The sequence below is a fragment of the Falco naumanni genome, chromosome 6 (assembly GCF_017639655.2).
Source record: "Falco naumanni isolate bFalNau1 chromosome 6, bFalNau1.pat, whole genome shotgun sequence".
NCBI lineage: Eukaryota > Metazoa > Chordata > Aves > Falconiformes > Falconidae > Falco > Falco naumanni.
The window spans coordinates 52,501,555-52,522,840 of NC_054059.1; the positions used below are offsets into that span (position 1 = coordinate 52,501,555).

The following is a 21,286-nucleotide window of genomic DNA, read 5'->3' on the forward strand; positions in this document are numbered from 1 at the left end:
CATTTCAGTTCTTTTGTTCACTTGGTGCCCATAGTAATTTGTCTAAAGCTTGAAGCTTGCCATTTGGTAATTTTTGCACGGCTAATGAGGACTAACCTGTGTCTTCTACACCTTGTAACTGCTTTTTCTTTGTTATGCTACCAAGAAATACCATCTTCGAAACATACTTAGTAGGGAGCCTCCAAAACACAAGAGACTCATAGGACAGAAGTATGGCATAGACTAATACTTACTAGTGAAATGCATTAAACATCTTTGATCACAGGAAAAAATTCAGCAGGATTTTTTAAATGACCGCTTGTTATCAGTCTGTTTGGTCCCACTGGAGTCGTCTGTGAAATTCCCGTTAACTAAACATGAAGCACATAAAAAAAAGCTGTTTACCACTCACACTCTGTCTTCTAAAGTAAGTGATGCTCATACACGCCCAAGACTATGTGACCAGTAACTCAACAGGCAGGAGTGTTTCTCTGAAGCAAGAAACTGTTAAGAAAAAGAGCCCTGCACTTCACTCTGTCTTACTTGGGTTTACAGTCAGAAGCAGAAATCGTTTTCTTCTACCAAAGAGTGAAAAGTGTTGCCAGAGGTAGCAGCAACATTTTTCTCTGCAATATATATGCTCAGGTCACTGCTACAGAACACCAGGCAGTATGATCCCAAGAGACAGCTCAGCTGAGCCTTGCACTGCAGACACCGTGAGCTCAGAGGTCTTTTCTGTAAAGAGGAGAAGAGCACCTGGGCAGCTGCATTACAGGACGACTTGCTGCATCTTCTTTATCTCAATTCTACACCTGTGAGCTCTCTGCATTACTTCATCTTCCTCTCTTCAGATGGAACAATTCTTCACGTTATTATGAATTGTTAAGGAATATTGCATAATGCGTTTTACTAATAAGAGGTTACCCACGGATGGAAACCCATATTAGATGAGGCAATGCTATCTATCTGCCCTGACAGGTTTGTGAACTGTGAGCAATTTTATTATGCACTTGATGCAATTTTATCTTCTAGTAGCACATACAATTGCAGAGAATCACTCCACATTTTATTTTGATTGCAAAGTCTTTGGGCAGAGACTCTCTTTTGTATAAGCAGAGCCTATCACAATAGGGTCCTGGTTTTGTCTGTGTCCTCCAGGTACTTCTGGGATGCAAATTCTAAATATTATCAGTCCACAAGACTGTATTCCTGAGCCCTTCCACTGCATAAAGTTGGTATAATCCACTTGGTGGTGTGTCAGTTGTTTTACAAAATTAAACCTTTGTGCATTTACTGCAAAAGCACGAGGCAAAAAAACCAGCTACATGCCCAAGGAGAAACACACACACATGTCCAGGTGTTTACAGAAATACTCCTCAGCTGCTTGCTGTCTCTGAAGTCCATAGTCATTGATCTTCTGCCACTGGCCAAACATGAAACCGCTTCAGTCAGACCACCAACCACCTAAAGCACTTCAGATGTACTATCAGTTTCCACCTCTACATCCAACCTTGGCCAGTAAGACCCAGACCAGGTCCCACCATCACCTTGCTCTTTGGTGAGGACTGTAGTGGCGTATCTAATCTGGGCAGCCATGGAGAGATGGATGAGGAGCTGAACCATCTGAGATCCTTGGCTTCAGGAAAGGGACCAGAATTAAGATTACCAGTGGGAACAGGTATTTGCTCAGCTGCTGAAGCAACCTACGATCCTGCACCAAAGTAGCACATGTTGGCTTGTTCTTGGGTGTGCTCTGGTCTCCTTGCCACAGCAGTTACAACATGACTGTGGTGGCTGTGACTGTCAGCAATCTGTGAGGCACAGGAGACAACTCTTGAGCTCTGAGCTGGCTGGTGCAGCCAGAGGGTGCAGGGTTCAGCTCCTGAGATCAGGTCTTAGGTGCAACACACGACTACCCCCATCCTGCTTTTTGCAGGCCTGTTGGCTACACATAGCTCAGGAAAGTCTGTGGCTCACCTACTCAGCATACATACATACCTTTGGCCCCTGGGAGGGGCTGGTCACCTTAATGTAGGGGTGGAGAGCTACACAGGGGAAAGAGCAATGAAAATCAAGTTTTGCCATCTACGGCCACGTGTCTTTGTAACACTGTTTGTTTTGTGCCTTTGGAAAGTTCAGCCCTGCATGTGTTCAGCTTGTGGTGCTTTAACAGACCTTCCAGCCATGTGAATCCAATTGTCATTGAATTCAGTCATTTCAAATCAGATCAAGTGTTAGTCTTCAGATTAAATTGTTAAATATAAAAATCAATGGACGCATTTTGCTATTGCACTCTTGGGATTATTTCAGAGATGCAGTTACAGATTTCAGTCAGCCATAGTTGACTGCAGAGCCCAGGAGTATCTTTCAGCCTAGAGCCATGCCTCTGCTTACCTTCTGCACACACGCAGCCATGGCTTATCTGAATGACATACTCCTGGGCTGAGCACCCACAGTGTAAATGTGGTGCCTGAACATGCATCTGCAGCACATGGCACAGGCAAGTTTTCCATCACTGGGTCCGCAAACAGGCCTCATCAGCCGGGAAATTTCTGAAAACAGAGTACTTGTAGACTGGTACTGGGCTCTGTGTGTCTTACCAGAGACCAAACTATCCTTGAGTCACCAAATGTAGGCTCATCACTAGGGAAAACCAGAGCAGAAGAACAATTAAGGAAGTTTTGATTTAGTACAGCCTTAAGCCTGGCTAGATCAAGGCTAGGCCTTCAAAAGTCTGGGCATCAGGACTTACAGACTATTGGAAGCACTTGGCTCTGGGCTGTATTGTCATTAAAAGCTCATGTATGTAAAATTTGTTATAGGATTTTGCTGTTTTAAAACTGTCCTTTGCTGCCACACGTAAGATCCAGCTAGATCCATCATCCAGATTATGACTTTGAGCAACTTCTGAGTATTCTTTGTGTCACAAATTATCCTGAAACACAAGTACATCTCTTCCATCATGCAATGCAAACAGCTGGTGCCTGCAAATGATGTGAGAGCAGAAAACAAATGGGGATACACAAAGGGGAAGCATATAGGACTGTTACCTCCTACAGCTGCAAGCTACTGCTCAGTGTTGCACAGCAAGTCACCAGTCCAATTCTGGGCAAGTGTATTGTAGACATGATGGGTGGGACTAGTAAAATGGAGGTGTTGATGACTATCTATTGACACAGCTCCATGTTGTGCTTGTAAACTGGGGGATGTCTAGTAGCTCCTTGAGGGGGTTGGAGCAGGTACATCATTCACTTACGGGGTATTCTCTTAGGAAGATGGTGTAAGTGGGCACAGCCCATCGTCCTTATTATATGTCTGCTTGTAACTACTGCAGTGCTTAATAGCTGAGGAGGTGGGGGATTCCAGCAGGGCATACACTTGAAAGCAGTGAGTGCTGGTGAACAAGTTCACCAGAACACAATGGTCTTTGCAAGGATCTTTGTTTACTTCTAACCATGCTGAGTCAGCATGCAGGAGTGGTTTTTATTTTGGCACAGCAGAGGATAAAACCCAAGCCAGAGTGCAACAAAGAAATTAACAGTAGGTAAGCACATTTCTTAAAATAAGGATCAGGGGCAGAGGGAGTAAGTAAGTTGCTGAAGAACAGGTTTTATAAGACCTTTGAAGATGGAGGATACCTTGAGGAAACCTTTACAGGTTTTGTTCCTAGAGAAGGCATTAGAGAGAACGTACAAATGTCCATACTGGATCACACCAAAGGTCCATCTTCCCTGGTATCCCATCCTCAGCAGCACCATAAACAGGTACTTGGGATCAGAACAGGCGGCTGTGCATGGTACATCCTCCTCTGAATACTCTCCAGACAACATATTTCCATCTCAGAGGACTTCCTGACCTATGTGTAGTTTTCCATATTTACTAACCCTCTGTGGAGTTCTCTTCCACATACCTATGTCATAAAGTAAACTTTTAGCTCTCAGTACATACTTTGGCATCAAGTGCCACCATTCTACTGCCTCCTGGGTGGAGGGCATTTCTATTTGTTTTGAACCCAGAGCTACAGCACAGTCTTCACATTATATCACCTAATTCTACTTGAAAAAAAAGCCACAATGAAAATGATAGTTTTGCCTGAGGGCCATGAGACCCAGAGAAAACTCAGGGCCAAGTGCAGACAAGGCCAGTCTGCCCTTGGTGGCACTGCATAGTCATATAACATGGGCACAGTCACTCTGTACCACTTGCAGTGTAGATACTGCCGAAGGGCCAATGGTGCAAGACCAGCCCTGCCCTGCCAATGGTGCAAGATTTGACAGTGTGAAATGCAGCAGAACAGTAAATAACAGAAGAATGTAACTTTTAGTTGAACTAAGGATTAACCATTTCAGATCTTCAACTAACAGTTATTTTAATTTGAGATGTTCCTTCTTAAAGCCAATTAATGCCAATATTAATGTTCTGCCTTTAGTCTGTCAGCTTTCCAATGTCCAGTTCTTCACTTTGAAGGTACCAAACCAAGTCAAAATTAATTCAAACAATTAACAGTTTTGCACCGCTGGACTTCTTTGTAGGGATCAAAAAAGTAAAAGAAGCAGCGCTTAAAGTCGGTTCATGGACTGTGTTATTTAGTGATTTTAGCCCCTTGCTGTTTGAGACAGAGTTGACAGCTACATGTGGTCACCCAAAGGACCATTTGTACAACCGAAGCAAATATTGTACAAAACCACGCTACCCATAGTCTGCCGAGCTTGCTGATTGCTAATGCAGAACAGCTTAACTGAGCTAGGATCTAATGGAAATCATAGATTTCTGTAATTTCTGTAATCACAAACATTTCTAGAATTACAGAAATATGATCATAATCTTCCTCCTGCCAAGGCAGGACAGCTCCTTTCTGCATCCTTTTACCTGTGTGTTTTATTTATTGTTGATCACCATGCGGGAGTGGTAACAGACAGAAGTGAAAAGTGTAGCTAGATGGCATGTCAGATAACATGGAAAGCTCAGCAGTTCAGGGTTGGTCGCAGCTGAGGGTCTAATACTCACATTGCTTCTACTAGTGTGTAACACTGTCCAGGAATTCACAGGGTATATCTAGCACAGTAGACATACATCAGGATGTCTAGGCACAGCTGTAGTACAAATAGAGAAGCTAATTTTAGTGCGTAAGCAATTTTTCACTTTACTAAATATTTAATAAAAATTAAATTAAAATTTAAGAAATGGATATTCTTTTCTAAGTTATAGTTTTTTCCCTCCCCATTATGCAGTGAAGTTTTCAGTCCCGCAGCTCCATACACTGTTTATTCAGGACTTGCTACAAGGAAGCCTGTGGCTGAGATGGAGAGAGCCTGTCACTGGGCAGTTGGAAGGAGGAGAAGGGCAGTTATATCCTCAAGTGGATCTGCCATTGCTGGAGGAACTTTTTAGCCCCCAAAGAGCTCGTCCACTCCCCATTTCCTGCATCAAACATTCCTTGTCCTGAATTTTGCCAGGTAGCAGATCCACAATTTGCAGACTGCATCTGAACTCAAGAGGCAAGCATCTCCCAGAGTAGAGTCTGTGGCTGGACACAGGGAACGGGGTGAAAACCTTAACTAATGACAAAATGACAGCAAACTGTTTAGCATCAAGAGAAAAAATAGCCAGTAAAAAGCTCTCCATTCAACATCCCTAAATGCAGGTGGAGAACAATTCCCACGGGAACCTGCTCCACAACACGGGAAATTGTAACAAGACAGATACCAACACCTCAGCAGCCCCTGTGACAGGTACAGCAAATCACACTGCCTTCACAGGAGCTTTTTTGTGCTTCTCTCTGCTGCCACAGCAGACAGCTCTGCAGCTTTATGTCAATTGTTTCCTGACCGGGAGAGATGCTTACAGCTCATGAGGGACCTATTTGTCCTGATCCAACTTCTTCCCGATCAATTTCATTGGCATTATGGGACCATGCCAATGTAACAGAAGAGAAAAGGCTCTTTACTTTTACTGAAGCACATTGATCTCACCAAATCTACAGAATTAACCCACAGTACAAATCAATGGATGAAACCCCCAAATACTCATACCTCCTCCTGCAAAAGCAAGCGACCGCACAATTTCAGAGGGCACGCAGTTCTGTTTACAGTTGAAAAGAGCCCCGCAATGAAACACTTGGCTACAGCCCAAGTCTAATGGACTTCATTTAAATGTACACACCAGCCCTGGAACACAGCAGCTCCTGTCACAAATGTTGTAACAAAAGTACCAGCTTTGGTGGATCATTTAATCTATATTTCACGTATCAGACAAGCCAAAAGTGCACAGAGCAGTTCACCCAAACCCTCACCAGTCTTTAAGAAAGCAAGTTAGCAGGAACAAAGATGACTAAATTAGCCTGAAGGCTGTGGTCCAAAAAAACCCACAACCCAACGCTCCTAGCTTGCTTTGCTTTTCTGGCAATACTGCAATGCGAATGCCAGTTTAGGCATTGTCACAAGAATATGTGGGTAGGGAGAGATTTGCCCCTGAGGGAAAGAGGGCAGCAAACAGGACCCTGAATGTGAAATGGTTGTGAAGTTTTACATTTCAGCCAGATACGCAAAGGCATCCTCGAACAGAAAGAGGCAGCACTTGTGTTTATTTCCAGCCTTCCAGGTCCCTGTGTGCCATGGATGGGGGGCTGCTCCAGCCAGCTGTGTGTTCCTGAAAGTGCTGTGGTGCACTGGGATGCCGATGGCTCAGACCCTGGTAGCTCCTGCTGAAGCACCTCATGGGCTGCCTGCACCTACATTTGAATCAGACAGTGACATTGGATTTAAAGCAATCCAAATTATCTATGTCCATCGCTTTAGTACTCAATTTATTCATTATTCTCACTGAAAAATGCAGAGCAACAGCACTGTAAATCTTCGGAAATGTGTTCATGGGACTCTAGTTTTTTTGCTTCCCTTGGCTTTCCTTCTTTCTTAATAGTTTATAATACTCTTATATTATTACTCAAGCTTAGCATTTTAGTTAAAATGAGAGCAGTTTTCTGCGTGAATCTGCAAAATTGATCTTGTGTGTCTCTTCTGGCAGACACCCACAGTCAGACTTCATGCACCCTAATGCTGGAAATGCACTTACCTAAATTAGATATCCCACTGCAGCAGAGTGCGCTGATAGCAGGGGCATATCAGTGCCGCCTGCACCATGGGAATCAGCTGGCCACCCCTCATCTTGCAGGAGATTGAATTTATGGCATTTTTTATTCTAAGGCTCAAGTGTATAGATTCCAGATTTGTTTGTTAAGTCAGCTCAAGAATAATGCTGAATCCCTGACATTTTCAAATGGGTTCGAAGGTTCACTGTAGCAAAGCTGCTTTACAGAGCTCATTCTTTATTACAGTCCTTACCTTCACATCTTCGTTTTCCCAGCCACTTCGGAGGCAATGAAAATAAGGCAGCCGCTAACTAATCAGTTCCATACATTGAATTATTTTGCAAGCTCAGCCAGCGCTGTATTGCCTGCAGGAACTTGCTTCTGAAATAAATCTCTTCTTCTAAAAAAACTATTTGTGGATTTGCATTTTTCCTTTCAGAAATATATAGAGAGATGTGACTGGGGGAAATAAAACCCCAACATAATAAAGGAACTATTTCTACTCTGGTAATAGCTTGCCTGGATTCCACAGGTAAAATTTGTACCATTTCCCTCCCTCACCACGATGCTACTGAACACCTGAGCTGACCTGTTAGGCTGTGCGGGGAGGGTTCTGAGCCAGCTGCAGCGTGCCAGCTCCAAGATGCTCTGGGAAAGGGGCAAACCCCTGACTGACGCTCACCCACGCAGCATTAGTGGCAAGAGCTGCTCTCCGAAGCCTCTGCAGTTACAGCTGTGCTGGTTCGAGAGTGTTGGCACAGCCCTGGCTGCTGGTGACCCCTTGGCCAGTGGCACGGCTGTGCTACGCAACCCAGTGGCACATGCAACTCCCTTCTCGTGCAGCAGGTGCTTTTACCATTGTTCGTCTTGCCACAGCAATGCGAGTAAATGGATTTGGGTGGAGGAGGTGTTTCTTTGACTTTGCATTGCTGGAACTGTGAGTGTTAGCTCCTCAAGCACAGACCTCTGCTTGGTGGGACAGTGAAGTAACCCCAAAACCCACCTCTAACCCTCTCCTCAGGTTGGGGAAGTGAAACAGCAGCCAATACTGAGCAAAATGCTCTCATTCAGGTTTGTGTCCTACTGAATGAGGGCTTGGTCAAGGCACAAAATAGACATATTCTTACACGTTTTGGTATGAAGGCAAGGACTACTGAATGAGAGCACGGGTGACAGCAGCCGGGAAGGTGTTGCAGTGACTGCTCTACATTGCCACCTGGGAATCTGCGTTCACACAGCAGCCTGAGTCTTCAAAGTTCACCAATTTCCGTGCCAGCAAGTTGGACCTATACATAGCACCAAGAGGAGCTCCACCAAGAAATAATCTCCAGTTTGAACCCATGCTTTGAATGCAGGGATGCAGTGAAGCCTCCTTGGCTCTGATGGTCTTGCTCACTGTGCTTGTTCACTATGAGTATAAATCAGTATAAATGAAGCTCAATCACAGAACAGTGTGTCCTTGCCTTTGTCCAGGAGAGTGGGATTTGATGCTTTCCGTCTGCTGGCTGCCGCTTTGATTCCCCTGACGAGGACTCACAGGGTACGTGCCAGGCCCAGGCCCAGGCTGTGCCCTACCTGACTCGCCACAGGGGACAGGCAAAGGTGAAGTCTGCAGAAAGAGAATAAAAAAAGAATGGTGCCAAACCAACACCAAAGCTCAGTCAAGACCAAAATTTGCAAGTTTTGAGGAAAGGCACTGAAGTAAATAAAACTGAGGAAAGTCTAAAGCTTTGATAGCAAATAACCAGAACTCCTACTGCAAAATCTTCTGTTGAAAAGCTGGTTCTGGCTGTTGTTTTCATCTTCCGTGTGTTAAAGGAAAACATGCTAAACCAGAGCAAACAACTTTTGTGCGATACATACGCATGAAACCAAGATGCTTTTCAGTAGCTAGCTATTGCTTAGTATCTTTCTTGAACTGCAGTGTTGAATACTTGGAGCAGCTGATTCTATAAAAGAGCTTTAAGTGTATAGAAGTATATTTAATCACTGTTAAATAGATCCTCCAAACACAAAAAAAACCCTGCTCTGGTCATGTTGGATGAGAGAGCTGGATGCAGCATGATTAGCCTTGGTTTGATCAAGCCACTGCAACATTCCAGTGGTTCAGAAGAGTTCAGCACCGAAAAAGCACACCAGGATATGACCAGATATTACAGATATTACATTCTTCTAATGCTTAACTGTTATTAATAAAAAAAAAAAAAAAACAAAAAAAAAAACAAACAAAAAACCAAAACAGTTGAGCAATTTTGAAAGTCCAACCCTGCCTCAGGAATCCTGAAATGTGCTGCTAGCTTGGCAGAGATGCTTCTTTGGAGAGGAGCTCTTCACAGAGACCTGCACCTCAACTTTCCTAAGTTAAGCCATTTCTTCCAAGATGCCAAGCAAATGCATTCCAGTCTCTTCTGTTTCAGAAAATATTGTAAATCCCAGGGCCAAAATTGTGTGACTGTGCAGTGTCAGTTGTGGTGTATTGTATGTACATCTGCCTTGTGGTGTTCAATGAATATTCAGACCTAGTGGCCTGTCAGCTGCTATGCTTGAGGAAATGCAATTTTTTTCCTGTAAAACTGTGATAAGGACATATTTAGTTGCTTTTCTTTTCTTACGTTTGTAATAACATGTTGCTGGACCTTTTCTGTGCCACTGAATGTTCACTTACTCAAGAAGGTGCACGGACAGAGGGAACCTCTCTCCCCTTCACAGCCCAGGTCAGCTAGTGCTGTGACAACCAGAAAGGAAAATACATGGTTTGGAATGGGACAGACCATAGGGACAGATTTACAGAGATACTTTGAAGACCGAAAATTCACTGAATTAAGCCAATTCAATACACAGGCATAAATGGTGATATACACAGTGCCCTGTAGCTGTTTTTTATTTAATGATGATACTCAGTATTTACAGCAGCCAGTAAACCTGACTGGTTTACTATCATGACCAGTTCCAGCTCTTTATACTCTCTCATTTGGCCCCTGTGTCAGTTAAGAAATAGTCTGTGACCTTACCAGTCACCACTCTTTTTTAAAGAAATCCTGAATTCTGTTAAAAAATTGTTGAAATCTGCCTTGTTTTGTCAGGAACAAAATCAATGGCACCTAATAAAAACCAGGTGTAATTCTGAGAACAGAACTGACATTGTTTTTATTTGATAAAGGACAAACTTATCAACACAATTAATGTCCCCAGAGCAATCTGTCCAGTGAGAAAAGATCACGGGATGACAAAGAGCAGGTCCATGCGTCTTCCCCCCAGCCAGGTTGTTCACTCTGTCTCTCTCCTTCATGTGTATTGCTCTTCCAGGGCCCCAGGTTCAGGTGCATTCTCTGCAGACTCATTGCACTGTTTGGCCCTGGGTTTCTGATGCTGTGACTATTTCTTTCCATGTAAGAACATTTTCCTTTTCTGCAACCTCTCCCATTTTCCCCATCCATCCTAATTTGCAACTCTCATTTTTTTCCCATTCATTCTAATCCCAATCCCGTGTACCTTTCGACAAGTGTTTTCATGCTCTCTAACCCCAGCTTTCATCTCAGGCAGTCTCTCTCTATGCAAACACAATGCTTAGCATTAAACCTAAAAATAAAAATCAGCCTGGCTCAACAGCAACAATGATGGCAACCCCTTTTCAGGTTTATAGCTCTATTACTCAAAATGCTCTTTACTGTGAAAAAATCTCCTTCTGGTTTTATGCATATAATAAATACCCACACTGGTGTGCATGACCAGGAGGTGTGGGTACCGGTGGGCTGGCAGAGCGAGCGCCCTCGTGCCTATCCGTCCTGCACACAGCCCAGCTCTGCAGGATGCTGGTACGCAGCCCTGGCCCCACTCCACAAGAAGCTGGTACGCAGCCACGGCTGAACTATATAGGGAGTTGGTAAGCAGGGAGCTGGTGTGCAGAAAAGCGCACAAAAGTACAAGAAGCAATCTGGGCACACAAGATCCTGCCAGTCCATCCCCTCCCTGCCCTTCTAGAAAAAAGAAGGAAAAAAAAAATACAGCAGAAGCCTCTGTGGCAAGTTCTCCGCCACTGGCAGAGGTTTTCAGGCTGGACACTGGAAACAAGATTTGGGAAATACATCAGGAACAAGGGAAGAGAGAGGAGGGCATGTGCATGCTCACCAATTCCCGACAGGAGCCATGCTGAAGTGAAAAGCCTCCTGATGACCTCCAATAACCTACCGAAGCATGAATATAGCAGCTAATTGAGAAGCAGAGTTGATTGCCTGCACTGCACTTAGCAGCTGCGTGTTAAAAACCCACAAAAGAAACCTCAAAGTGATATGTGAAATTGTATGGAACACAGGTAGAGAGGGCAAGGGGACAGGAATCTGTGGTGTTAACCTTAACCATGACAAGCAGCAAAACGTTCAGATGTTAATTTAGAGAGGAGAGCTGAAGGGCTTTGCACCTTTCTGCCTACTGAAGCCTTTGCCTGGAGCAAACAGATGTAATCAAATTACGTGAGGCTGTTAAGCACTGGTGATAAACTATCCCCAGACATACACAGGGCTGTAAAGTGTTGCTTAATAAACTGTAAAATCTCTTTCACTGTCACCTGCTTTTTTGTAGGTTGCTGTCCACTTTCCCTCTGGAAGTGATGGCAAATGCAAGATCAGTTTGTCAGTGATGTATGCAAATTTTTAAATTATCCTTAGAGATTTTAACTGTCTCTGTCTCCGAATAATCTGGCCTCTCTTTATTTTCTTTGAGAAAATAATGTATCTTAGAAAAGACAGACAGTCTGGCTTTTGTCTTCCTGTTGCATGCATACTCGTGTGTGCGTGCATGTGCGTGCGTATGCAGTAGTGCTAGAGCAGGTGTTACTGGATGATGTGTTGACACTGAAATTAACGTTTATTCTCAAAGCAGTCATTGTGCATTAGGTTCATTCATTATCCTGGAACACAGACGGTTTCTTTCTCTAAACTGTCCTGCGGGCACATTTGTGTGGAACTCTAAGATGAATTCTGCGATAACCGCCAGCCCCGGTGTCTGGTGCATCCCAGTTTCAGCCACAGGTGCATCACACACCTTTCATCCGAAGCAAACAGGTAAAAAGTGATGCTCAAGTCAGCTCTTAGGGTTGCCACGTGACATAGCTGGTAATACAAATTCCTAACATTGTAAAATAAAATCAATATTAAGTCCTCTAATAATGGAATGATCTTATAATCTAACTATTAATAACAAGCATCATCTTATTTTTATTTAAAGTTACAGCAGTTAGGCTAGTGACACTAAAACATCTTAAATACGTAACCAAAGAAATCATTGCTGAGAACCACAGAAACTTCAAGCTGTACAGAGGACTCAGCCACAGCAGATTCCTGTGTTCCTTTGTCCGTCCTCAGTCTCTCTGTTTATGACAGTATTTATAGTGTGCGGTCACACGTTAAGGAAATTTGGGTGATATAAAGGCTCAAGAATAACCATAAATGAACCAAAAATGAGCATCCCGGGGTAGCAACAATAAGAAAACCAGAAGGCTTTTGGAAAGCAGTGCATTTTATTCCCACATCTCATTCTTCAGTCTTCGGCTGATCCTATTAAAATACCTCAGCTCGAGGCAGTATTTTTATTTTATTGTGTGACAGTCTCTGCTACTGAAAAATTGGACTGCATTTGCCAAATTCCCATTTTAATTTAGGGAATTTACAGGTATAAACAGAATACAATATAATCACATTTCAACTATACATGCAAATGTACAACATCGTAACAGCAGCTTTTTTAACAGTCAAAGCTGTTGGAATTTCCGCAAGTTTCTACTAATACTTCAACAACAGTTAAGTGGCAAAACATTGAACTCCCCCAGGAAAAAGTCCTGCAACAAGAGTCCAGGGGGAGAGCTTTCTATAGCAAGTGTACACTACGAGATCTAAGACTGGCATCCAGGTGGTAAAAAGATCCGCATTTCTTGTGGACAGAAAACACTGAGCACAGTGAGGACAGACCAGAAATGTGAGTTTCTCTTCAGCCATCTGTACGATTACAATGCAGTTCAATATTGTAATGAGTTCAGTAATACTGGAACTATAAGTCATAGGCACAAACTTCTTTAGTCTAGGATGCATTTGAAAAACTAACAAAACCCCTATTACATTAGCCTATAAACAATAAATAGTGCTTTTATTGGAAAAGGTGCCATATGGAGCTTGAACAGAAAGTAAACGTGTTTTGGCATATAGCCAGTATCTCTCGACTCTTAAACACTAGCTATACATAATGTGTGATGTACAAATCTCCATGCCCCATCCCCCAGCTCAGCAGCTACAGGCTTTTAGCCTGAATGTCTTTATAGCCATCTCTTTCAAAACTCATGGGGTGATAACAGGTCACCCAACTTACGCACTCACTCAGAAAACATACTGTCGCACCCATGTTTCTGCCTGCATTTATTGACAAGAATCTAAAGCTCCCCCAGAGATCAGTTTTGCAGATATTCCCTGCTGGCTAAATTGCTCATTTCAGATTTCAGTGCTGAACGCGCTGTGAGGCTAATGCTGCCTTGGCTTGAGAAAGTATTGGGCTAGGCACTGATTAATTAGGGCTGTGGGAATAATTGATTTTCAGTTCAGTGGCTTAATAAATTAATAATAATTACAACAACAATAGCAATAACAATAACAACAAAAAACCACTTGGTTCATTTTTTTGGGAGATGATAACAGCTTGCTTCAGCCTGTGGTCAAGATGGCCTGATGGCTCGGGCACCTGAGGAAGACTCAGAGTCAAATCTCTCCTCTGCCTAGTTCTGATCAAAGGCTTGACCCAAAGACTCGCACCTACCGGAAGGGTATCCCCAGGCTAAGAAATACTCAAACATCTGTTTCCCCAGTGTTTGCCGTTAAATGTATGTGGTACAAAACATTAGCACACCCAGTAGAGGCTTTGCTGGAGCACCTGCTTCCTGCTTCCCACAGGAGCACCCGAGCGGGGATGGTCTGGGCACAGGGGAGCAGCTTCCACCAAAGCCAGGACGTCTCGCTGCTGAGTACACCAAGCACCCTGGCCCACGAGTGCTCAGCTGCGGGATGTGCCAGGAGCACATTGCAGCTCCTGCCTGCCTGCCCACATTTTCTTCCACTGGACACCACAGCGCAGGGACAGTGGGGGCTGATACACACAAAACTGTGTCCCAGCACATCACCAGGATACAGCAAAACTGTCCTGCAAAAGCACCCCTGGGAATCCCAGAGAGATGGAGTCCCCAGTTCTGCTATCAGCCTGTACTCCTTAGAGAGGGAGATGGAGAGGATGCCTATGTTCCAGGTCAGGCTCTGATTCACCCAGCTTTAGGGTACAAGGAGGGGATAGCACAAGGCACAGACTGTATCCCTAATTTTTTACAGCCCTCTCAAATCAAATCAATACAATACCAACCTTTCCCAACTCTTTTATTTGGGTCGAGCTAATATTCCCAATGCCACATGTGGTTAAAGCTCATAGAAAAACAACCTTTTGCTAACCAAAGTTTCTCAGAAGTTCAGATCTGATTCTGCTTTCAGGTACACCAGCACAAGACAAAAGTAATTCTACTGAAGACACAAACCACCCAATGTAAACCAGGTCCAAGGCGCAGCCTGGCCGCCGAATCAGGGAGAGTTTCAGTTCTTCAGATAAGAGGGTGATTTTACACCAATATAATTGAAGTGGCACAACCTCTAGCTCTGTTGCAATTCTATTGACACAGAGGAGCACATAGAAGTACAGTTAAGAGGATCTTATATATTGTAGGCATATATTTCTACAGAGTACCTAAACTGGACAGATAGAGAAATGGAAGCACATCAACAGAGCCTCCCAATGGTGTTAAAGTCACAAGGCTCCAGACACGAGCTAAGCTACAAGGCCAATGCTGTGCCACTGGCACTGCTGACCAGCTCAGTGGTACTGATGTCCCTTGTAGCCCAGGCTGCTGCTCAAGCACCCCATGACTTCCCATTACCCAACCCTCTCTGTGTCCACAGCAGAGGACTCAGCACGTTTAACTGTGGTGGGTCTAAATTGATGTACTGAAAGCAGCTGAAAGCAAGCTCAAAGCATGAGCAAACTCTGACCTTCTGCTTTTTGACAATGAGGTAAAGTCATCCTACGTGATGTGGATTTATCCATCAGTACTGATGTGGAAATGTATGCTCTGCCTTTCCCCCTGTACAGAGAACCAGGTGTCTGTCCTCAAGCAATAGGTTTTCAAACCTGCTTTTTAAGGGTTTGGTAGTTCTTCATTTTCTATCAAATAATCCTTCTTTATATAATTAGCACCCCTCACCAACCTCCATACTCCAAGATAGGCATCCTTCAGCAAGCTCCTGTTCACTTCTTGTGTGCCGGTGGCTTCTCCCTGGACCGCCGGTCCCTTGGCAGGTTTCTCAGTGCCATCCTTCTCTTTCTCTCCACTCTGGCTGTCCCCCATGGCTGATCTTTCCACTGCTGCTTCCTCAGTTCCCTTCTCCTGGGAAATTGCCTCCATCGCAAATAGTGCTTGGTCCCCAGCCTGCCTTTCCCCCTCCTCTTCTCTAGCTTCTTTCTCCAGGTCCTCATAATTGCTCTGCCGCCTGGTCTCAATGTACTTGGCCACACAGTAAATGACAGACCCCAAGGTGTTGACCACAACACCAGCTATAAATAACTTTGTGGGCTCCACATCATTGAATGCCACCATGCCCACCGTGATGGTTGCTATGCTCTTCACCACCCCTACGAAGCTGGTGGTCACAGCTGAGTTAATGTAAGTGCAGTGAAGGGTGGTAAAGTTCATGGCACAGCTAATCAGGACGCAAGCAATAAAGATGCATACCATGGCAGGGTCCTTCCACCCTGGGAAAGACCAGACATTGATGGAATCCATGCTGGCAAAGGAGCAAATGATGAGAAAAGGAGTGGCTGAAACAGCGATGGCATACTGTGCTGTCAGGGGTCCATATTCACTATCTACACTGGTCTTCTGAATGAGCACCAGGTAGGCAGCGTGTATCAGCACGGCCAGCACGCCTGTCACATAGCCCATAGCATCCCCAGTCAGGTCACCAGCTCCTGTTGGGAGAGTCACAGAAAGACACAAACACGGTTTCTGCATGCGAGACAGAAAGAGTGCACTGTTTTGGACTGGGGGATATTTAGGAAACAGGCAGCAGTGCAGTTTCCATAACTCATAGGATTTGTCACACTTGTCCCAAGGGTGGACACAGTTACCTCTTCTGCATGCTGCAAACCTTCTGAATGTCTTTCACTCTCCCCCTAAATCCCACAGGCAAAATCAGACTGCATTCTCCCCTTTGCAAAGCCACTATAGGAGATTTGCAGCAGAAACGGCACATACACACAGCAACCCTGGGCACCGTCTTGCCAGCACGGGTGCGTGTCAGCCCCCCCCGCCCTCCTTCTGCCCTCCTGCTCCTCCCAGCAAAGCCAAGCCATGGGGGGTCCCGCAGCACCAGCCTCCCTGCTGAGACCCCTGTCAGGTTTCTCTGCGGGTTAAACCACTCGTCGTGTGTGTGTGTGTGTGTGTGTGTGCGCTCCATTCCCTGGGGCAGCCCCCAACCCAGAAGTGTAGCTGGGCCACACAGAGCCAGCTTTGCCTCCCACCCCACATACATCTTGGCTGGAAATCAGCACAGGTAGGGCCCCTGGCCGCACAGGGCTGCAGCTGGCCCCTGAGCGTGCACCTATCCCTGTAAGGTTGCACTTAGCCCAGCAGGGCTGCAGTTGCCCCCACAGGGCAGAAGTTGCCCCCGGAATACTACATCTACCCCTGTAAGGTTGCACCCCCCTCCCGTAGGACCACACCTCCCTCCATCGGGTTGCACCTTCCCTGGTAGGGTTGCACTAAGCTTGCACCTACTCCCATAGGTGTGCACCGACCCCCATTAAGGATGCATCTATCTCCGTAAGGTTGTACCGGCCGCAGCGGGGCCGCAACCACCCCGGCAAGCCTGAGCCTGCCCCAGTGGGGCGGCAGCTGCCCCCCCGGGCTGCCTGGCCCCGTATCCCCGGCTCCTTCCCCCCGGGGTGCCGCTGCCCGCCCCGTCCCGTCCCGTCCCGAAGCCCAGCCGGAGCGGCGGAGGCTGCCGGTGCAGAGGCGGCGCCGCCGTCGGGGCGCGCCGCGGCGTGGCCGTCCGCCCCGTCCGGTCCTGTCCTGTCGCTCCTGTGCGGTCGCACTCACCGGCCAGCGCGGCGCCGCAGGTGGTGATGAGGACGGCGACGAGGACGCCGGGCGAGGGCATGCCGTCGCGGAGCACCAGGGCGCCGGTGAGGAGGGTGACGAGGGGCAGGCAGCGCTTGAAGACGACGTACATGGGGAGGCTGAGGCCGCGCAGCGACCAGAGCGTGAGGGTGGACTGCAGCGTGGCCAGGGCAGCCACGGCGGCGAAGGGGCGCGCCAGGCGGGGCCCGAAGGGCGGCAGCGCCGCCAGCCCCCGCCGCCGCAGCGCCTCCAGCCCCAGCGCCGCCGCCGCGCTGCTCAGGCACTGCAGCAGCGTCAGGAAGGCGAAGTGGTAGCGGGCCAGCAGGAACTTCAGCAGGATGTTCAGCGAGCCCGAGCACAGCCCGTGCGCCACGGCCACCGCGACGCCCCGCGCCCGGCCCCGCCACCGGCCCATCCTCTCGGCGCACGGCCCCGCCGCCGGGGCCCGCGGCACTGCCGCCCGCCCGGCCACCCGCCGCGGCGGCGGCGGCGGCGGCGAGGGGGGACGGGGACGGGCGGAGGCAGGGGGCGGGCGGAGGCAGGACGCGCTCCCGGCAGGGCGGCCGCCGCCCCCGACGAGTCCCCCCTCCTCCCCGCCCCTCCTGTCCCCTCCCCGCCGCCGCCCCCGGCGTGTCCCCCCACTATCCCCGGTGCATCTCCGCCGCCGCTATGGGTGTCTCCCCTCATCCCGCCGCCCTCGCCCCCGGTGTCACCCCCGCTTGCCCCCGCGGTGTCCCCCGGAGCGCGCCCCGGCTCGGCGGAGCTGGGAAGGTCCCCTCGCCGCCCCCAAGCCCTCGCAAGCACGACCGGGCGCCGGCGGGGCGGGCGGCGGCACTTCCAGCCCGAGGGACGGACAAGCGCGGCGCCCCGCAGCACCGGAGCGCGGCCGGCCCGAAATCACGTGGGATACCGGCAGGACCCCCGCGTCTCCCGGAGCGGCGGTCACTGCGACCCCCCACGCCTGCACAAGCAGGCAGGGCCGCTTTTCCCTCCCCAGAAGCGCACGGCCTCCCAGGGGAAAGCACCCGCCGAGCCCCCCGGCGGCACCCCTCCTGCCGCCCCCCGGCCTCGCCGCGCTGGGGTGCCGGGTCCCCCCGCCGCCCCCGGCTCGCCCGCCCGCTCGCCAAGGGGAGCCCCTTCTGTGCGGGGAACGGCGGGGGGACGGGAACCACCGCTCAGAAAGCGGGGAGAGCCTGTTTCTAGCAGGGGGACTCTCCTTGAAAAGTCACTGAAAATTGGTAATCACCCAGCGCCTTCGAAAGTGACGTTTTAAAGCCTGGTGAAGTTTAAATAAGCTCATCCCTTCCCTCCACTTGCCGGGTGTAGGTTTCGACAGGAGACCGGGGTGGACCACCTCCACTCCGAGGAAAAGCCAAAGCCGCTCTCTTGGACAACCAGCCCTCTGCCAGCCTCCTGCAGTGCCAGACAACATCAGGGAATGAAAAATTACACTTTTATTCAGAGCTGCCTTATAATCTTGAGCCTTCTCCTAACATCATACACGTCAGGTCGCTCTCAGTAAGACTACCTTCCACCATCAATAGGAGATTGGCGAAATCATTATTTTAAACAAAACGAGCCTCCTCCTGCTCCACAGTAACAGCGTTAGAAAGAACCAGCTTGGGGGAAAATGGCATGCTTGGCACCCAGAGCTTGTTTTTGGAAGACTTACCATAAAAAGAGTGGACCAGATCCTGACAAGGATTGCCAGTTCTGGTGGGCTTATACGGAATTCAGCACAAGCACAGCATGCGTGTCAGCAGTATCAAAAAGGCACAAGCATTTTCTGTGCGATTTGTGCAGAAAAATATTACATCTTGCTCTTAGTTCAGTTCATAGATGTCATAGACACATCCAGCTTCCAAAGCCAGCTATACTTCTCCCCAGTCACTACCCTGGAAACTCTGGTACAGCTCAGTGTTTGGGTGAGACCTGCAGCACTTGCAGGAAGGTGCTCACACCCACAGCTCTCAGCCAGAGCAGTGCAGGTGTTAGGGCTGCCAGGCAAGCAAGTGTGCACGGAATGACCACGCTAATATGGAGGAGTGGCAGCAAACCCACAGGTCTGCCTGTCACTGGTGCAGACACAGTAGTCCTCCCTTCTACTTTTTAACATTGTGTTCCCTGATAAATAATCTTTCCCACCAGGGGCTGTCTCCAGCTTGCCTGCCTTTTATTTTTCCATCTTCAATTTATTCATTTTTTTGTAAAGCTACTGTTCTCACTTGCCTGGTATTTTCTCACCTTCCTTCCTTTCCCCATTCCCATTACAGACCCTGACATTAATGGAGGAACAAGACTGACTTCATAAGGACCACAGTAATACTCACCTGACTCAAAACTGCAGCTGCTCTTTTCCTCCTTCATCTCTTTCTCATCTTTACAGAATCTACGGGAGGATTCTCCTCACCTGGCTCAAAACTGCAGCCTCTCTTTTCCTTTTTCACCTCTTTTTCATCTTTACAGAATCTATGGGAAGATTCTCCTCATACTTACCATTTTACACTGCCTTTTTCCCTTTTAAGTGTTACTTAGTTATTTTCCACGACAGTTGATTTTCCATTTTGTTCTCTCTCTGGTTCTTACCAAGGCAGTTGTATTTTCATCTTCTTTTTACATGCAAATCTTTAGTTTTAATAATATTCAAGTACTTACATTTTTATTGATTGGTAATCCACTGATTACCATTAAACCACTGGAAAACAAAAAAACCCAGGACTGTGAGTATGCCTCCTTTTAAAAGGTGAGAGTAACACCGATCTGAATTTCTCAGGTTACCTCAGTCACAAAAGCCACAGATGCAATCAGGCTACTTTGAAGTTTAATCTTTGCTAACTCAGGGTGGGAAGAAAGCATGCACTGAAACCCAGAAGTTTTTAGGCAAAATGAGATGCCACCTGTGGCCACCTCCCTGGTGTCATGGGGCACTCCCCCTCAGGGGCCTTCACCCACTTCAGCAGCTGCACTGCAGCATAAAATGTAAACTCACAGTTAAGTGGCTTGAAATATTAAGGCATACAAAGGCTGATACGCTCATTCAAACTTAGTGGAGATCAAGTCTGGCTTCAAAATGCACTGAAGAACTGTGCCAATGCATCTACACCAGCCTCCAGTTGGACTCATCCCAAGCCCACACACAGCACAATTTAAAGGAACGGGCAGATCACTGTGACAGTGTTTGCACATGGGAGAAAGAAAAGGTTCTTCTGACAAGTGCAGATGGAAAAAAATCTAATCATGCTTTCTGGAAATACTGCAGTAATTGGGACTCCACCTAAGCATAACCTCCGGAAGAAGCAGTCTTGTCCCCTCACCAGTGAAATTATCACTAGAGAAGTGAGTCTCTAACATTGCAGAGGATCAGGCTGCAAGCCTGCTTTGGGGGCTAAATAGTGCCCTGATTGAAACGGAAAAATAAGTGTATCAGAAGGATAAAAAATCGAATAAAGTAGAACAGTTCAGTTGGAAAGGACCTCCAATGATCATCTAGCCCAACTGCCTGACAACAAGTTGAAGCATGTTATTAAGGCCATTGTCCAAATGCCTCTTAAATGCTGACAGGCCTGGGGCATCGACCACCTCACTAGGAAGCCTGTTCCAGTGTCTGACCATCCTCTTGGTAAAGAAATACTTCCTAGTGTTCAGTCTAAACCTCCCCTGGTGCAGCTTTGAACCATTCCCACATGTCCTAGCACCAGATCCCAGGTAGAAGAGCTCAGGACCTCCTTCTCCATGTCCCCTCCTCAGGAAGCTGCAGAGAGCAGTAAGGTCGCCCCTCAGCCTCCTTTTCTCCAAAATAGACAAGCCCTAACTCCTTAGCTGCTCCTCACAGGGCATTCTTCGCAGCCCCTTCACCAGCTTTTCAGCCCTCTGGATGCATTCAAGGACCTTCACATCCTTCTTAAATTGTGGGGCCCAGAACTGCACTCAGCACTCACGACGTGAGGCTGCACTAACACTGAATTTGGGAACTTGAGCGTGTGTCCCAGGTGCCATATCCTATCTCTTGGAACTCACCTGTGTTG

At 47.4% G+C, this 21,286-nt stretch overlaps 1 protein-coding gene across 1 annotated transcript; it reads right to left on the reverse strand.

Moving 5' to 3' along the window:
• Nucleotides 1-12,599: 12,599 nt before the first annotated feature.
• SLC35D3 (solute carrier family 35 member D3) lies at nt 12,600-17,706 on the reverse strand. Its single transcript, XM_040599533.1, has 2 exons — nt 17,241-17,706; nt 12,600-16,111 (listed from the first exon to the last, which is right to left on the reverse strand). Exons 1-2 carry the CDS (start codon nt 17,674-17,676, stop codon nt 15,282-15,284), a joined length of 1,266 nt encoding a protein of 421 aa, XP_040455467.1. The 5' UTR covers nt 17,677-17,706; the 3' UTR covers nt 12,600-15,281.
• Nucleotides 17,707-21,286: the final 3,580 nt, after the last annotated feature.

Coding starts and splice junctions, on each gene's coding strand:
- SLC35D3 (XM_040599533.1), bottom strand. CDS start 17,676: ATGGGCCGGTGGCGGGGCCGGGCGCGGGGCGTCGCGGTGGCCGTGGCG. Junction 16,112..17,240: donor CTGCGGCGCCGCGCTGGCCG/GTGAGTGCGACC, acceptor CTCTCCCAACAG/GAGCTGGTGACCTGACTGGG.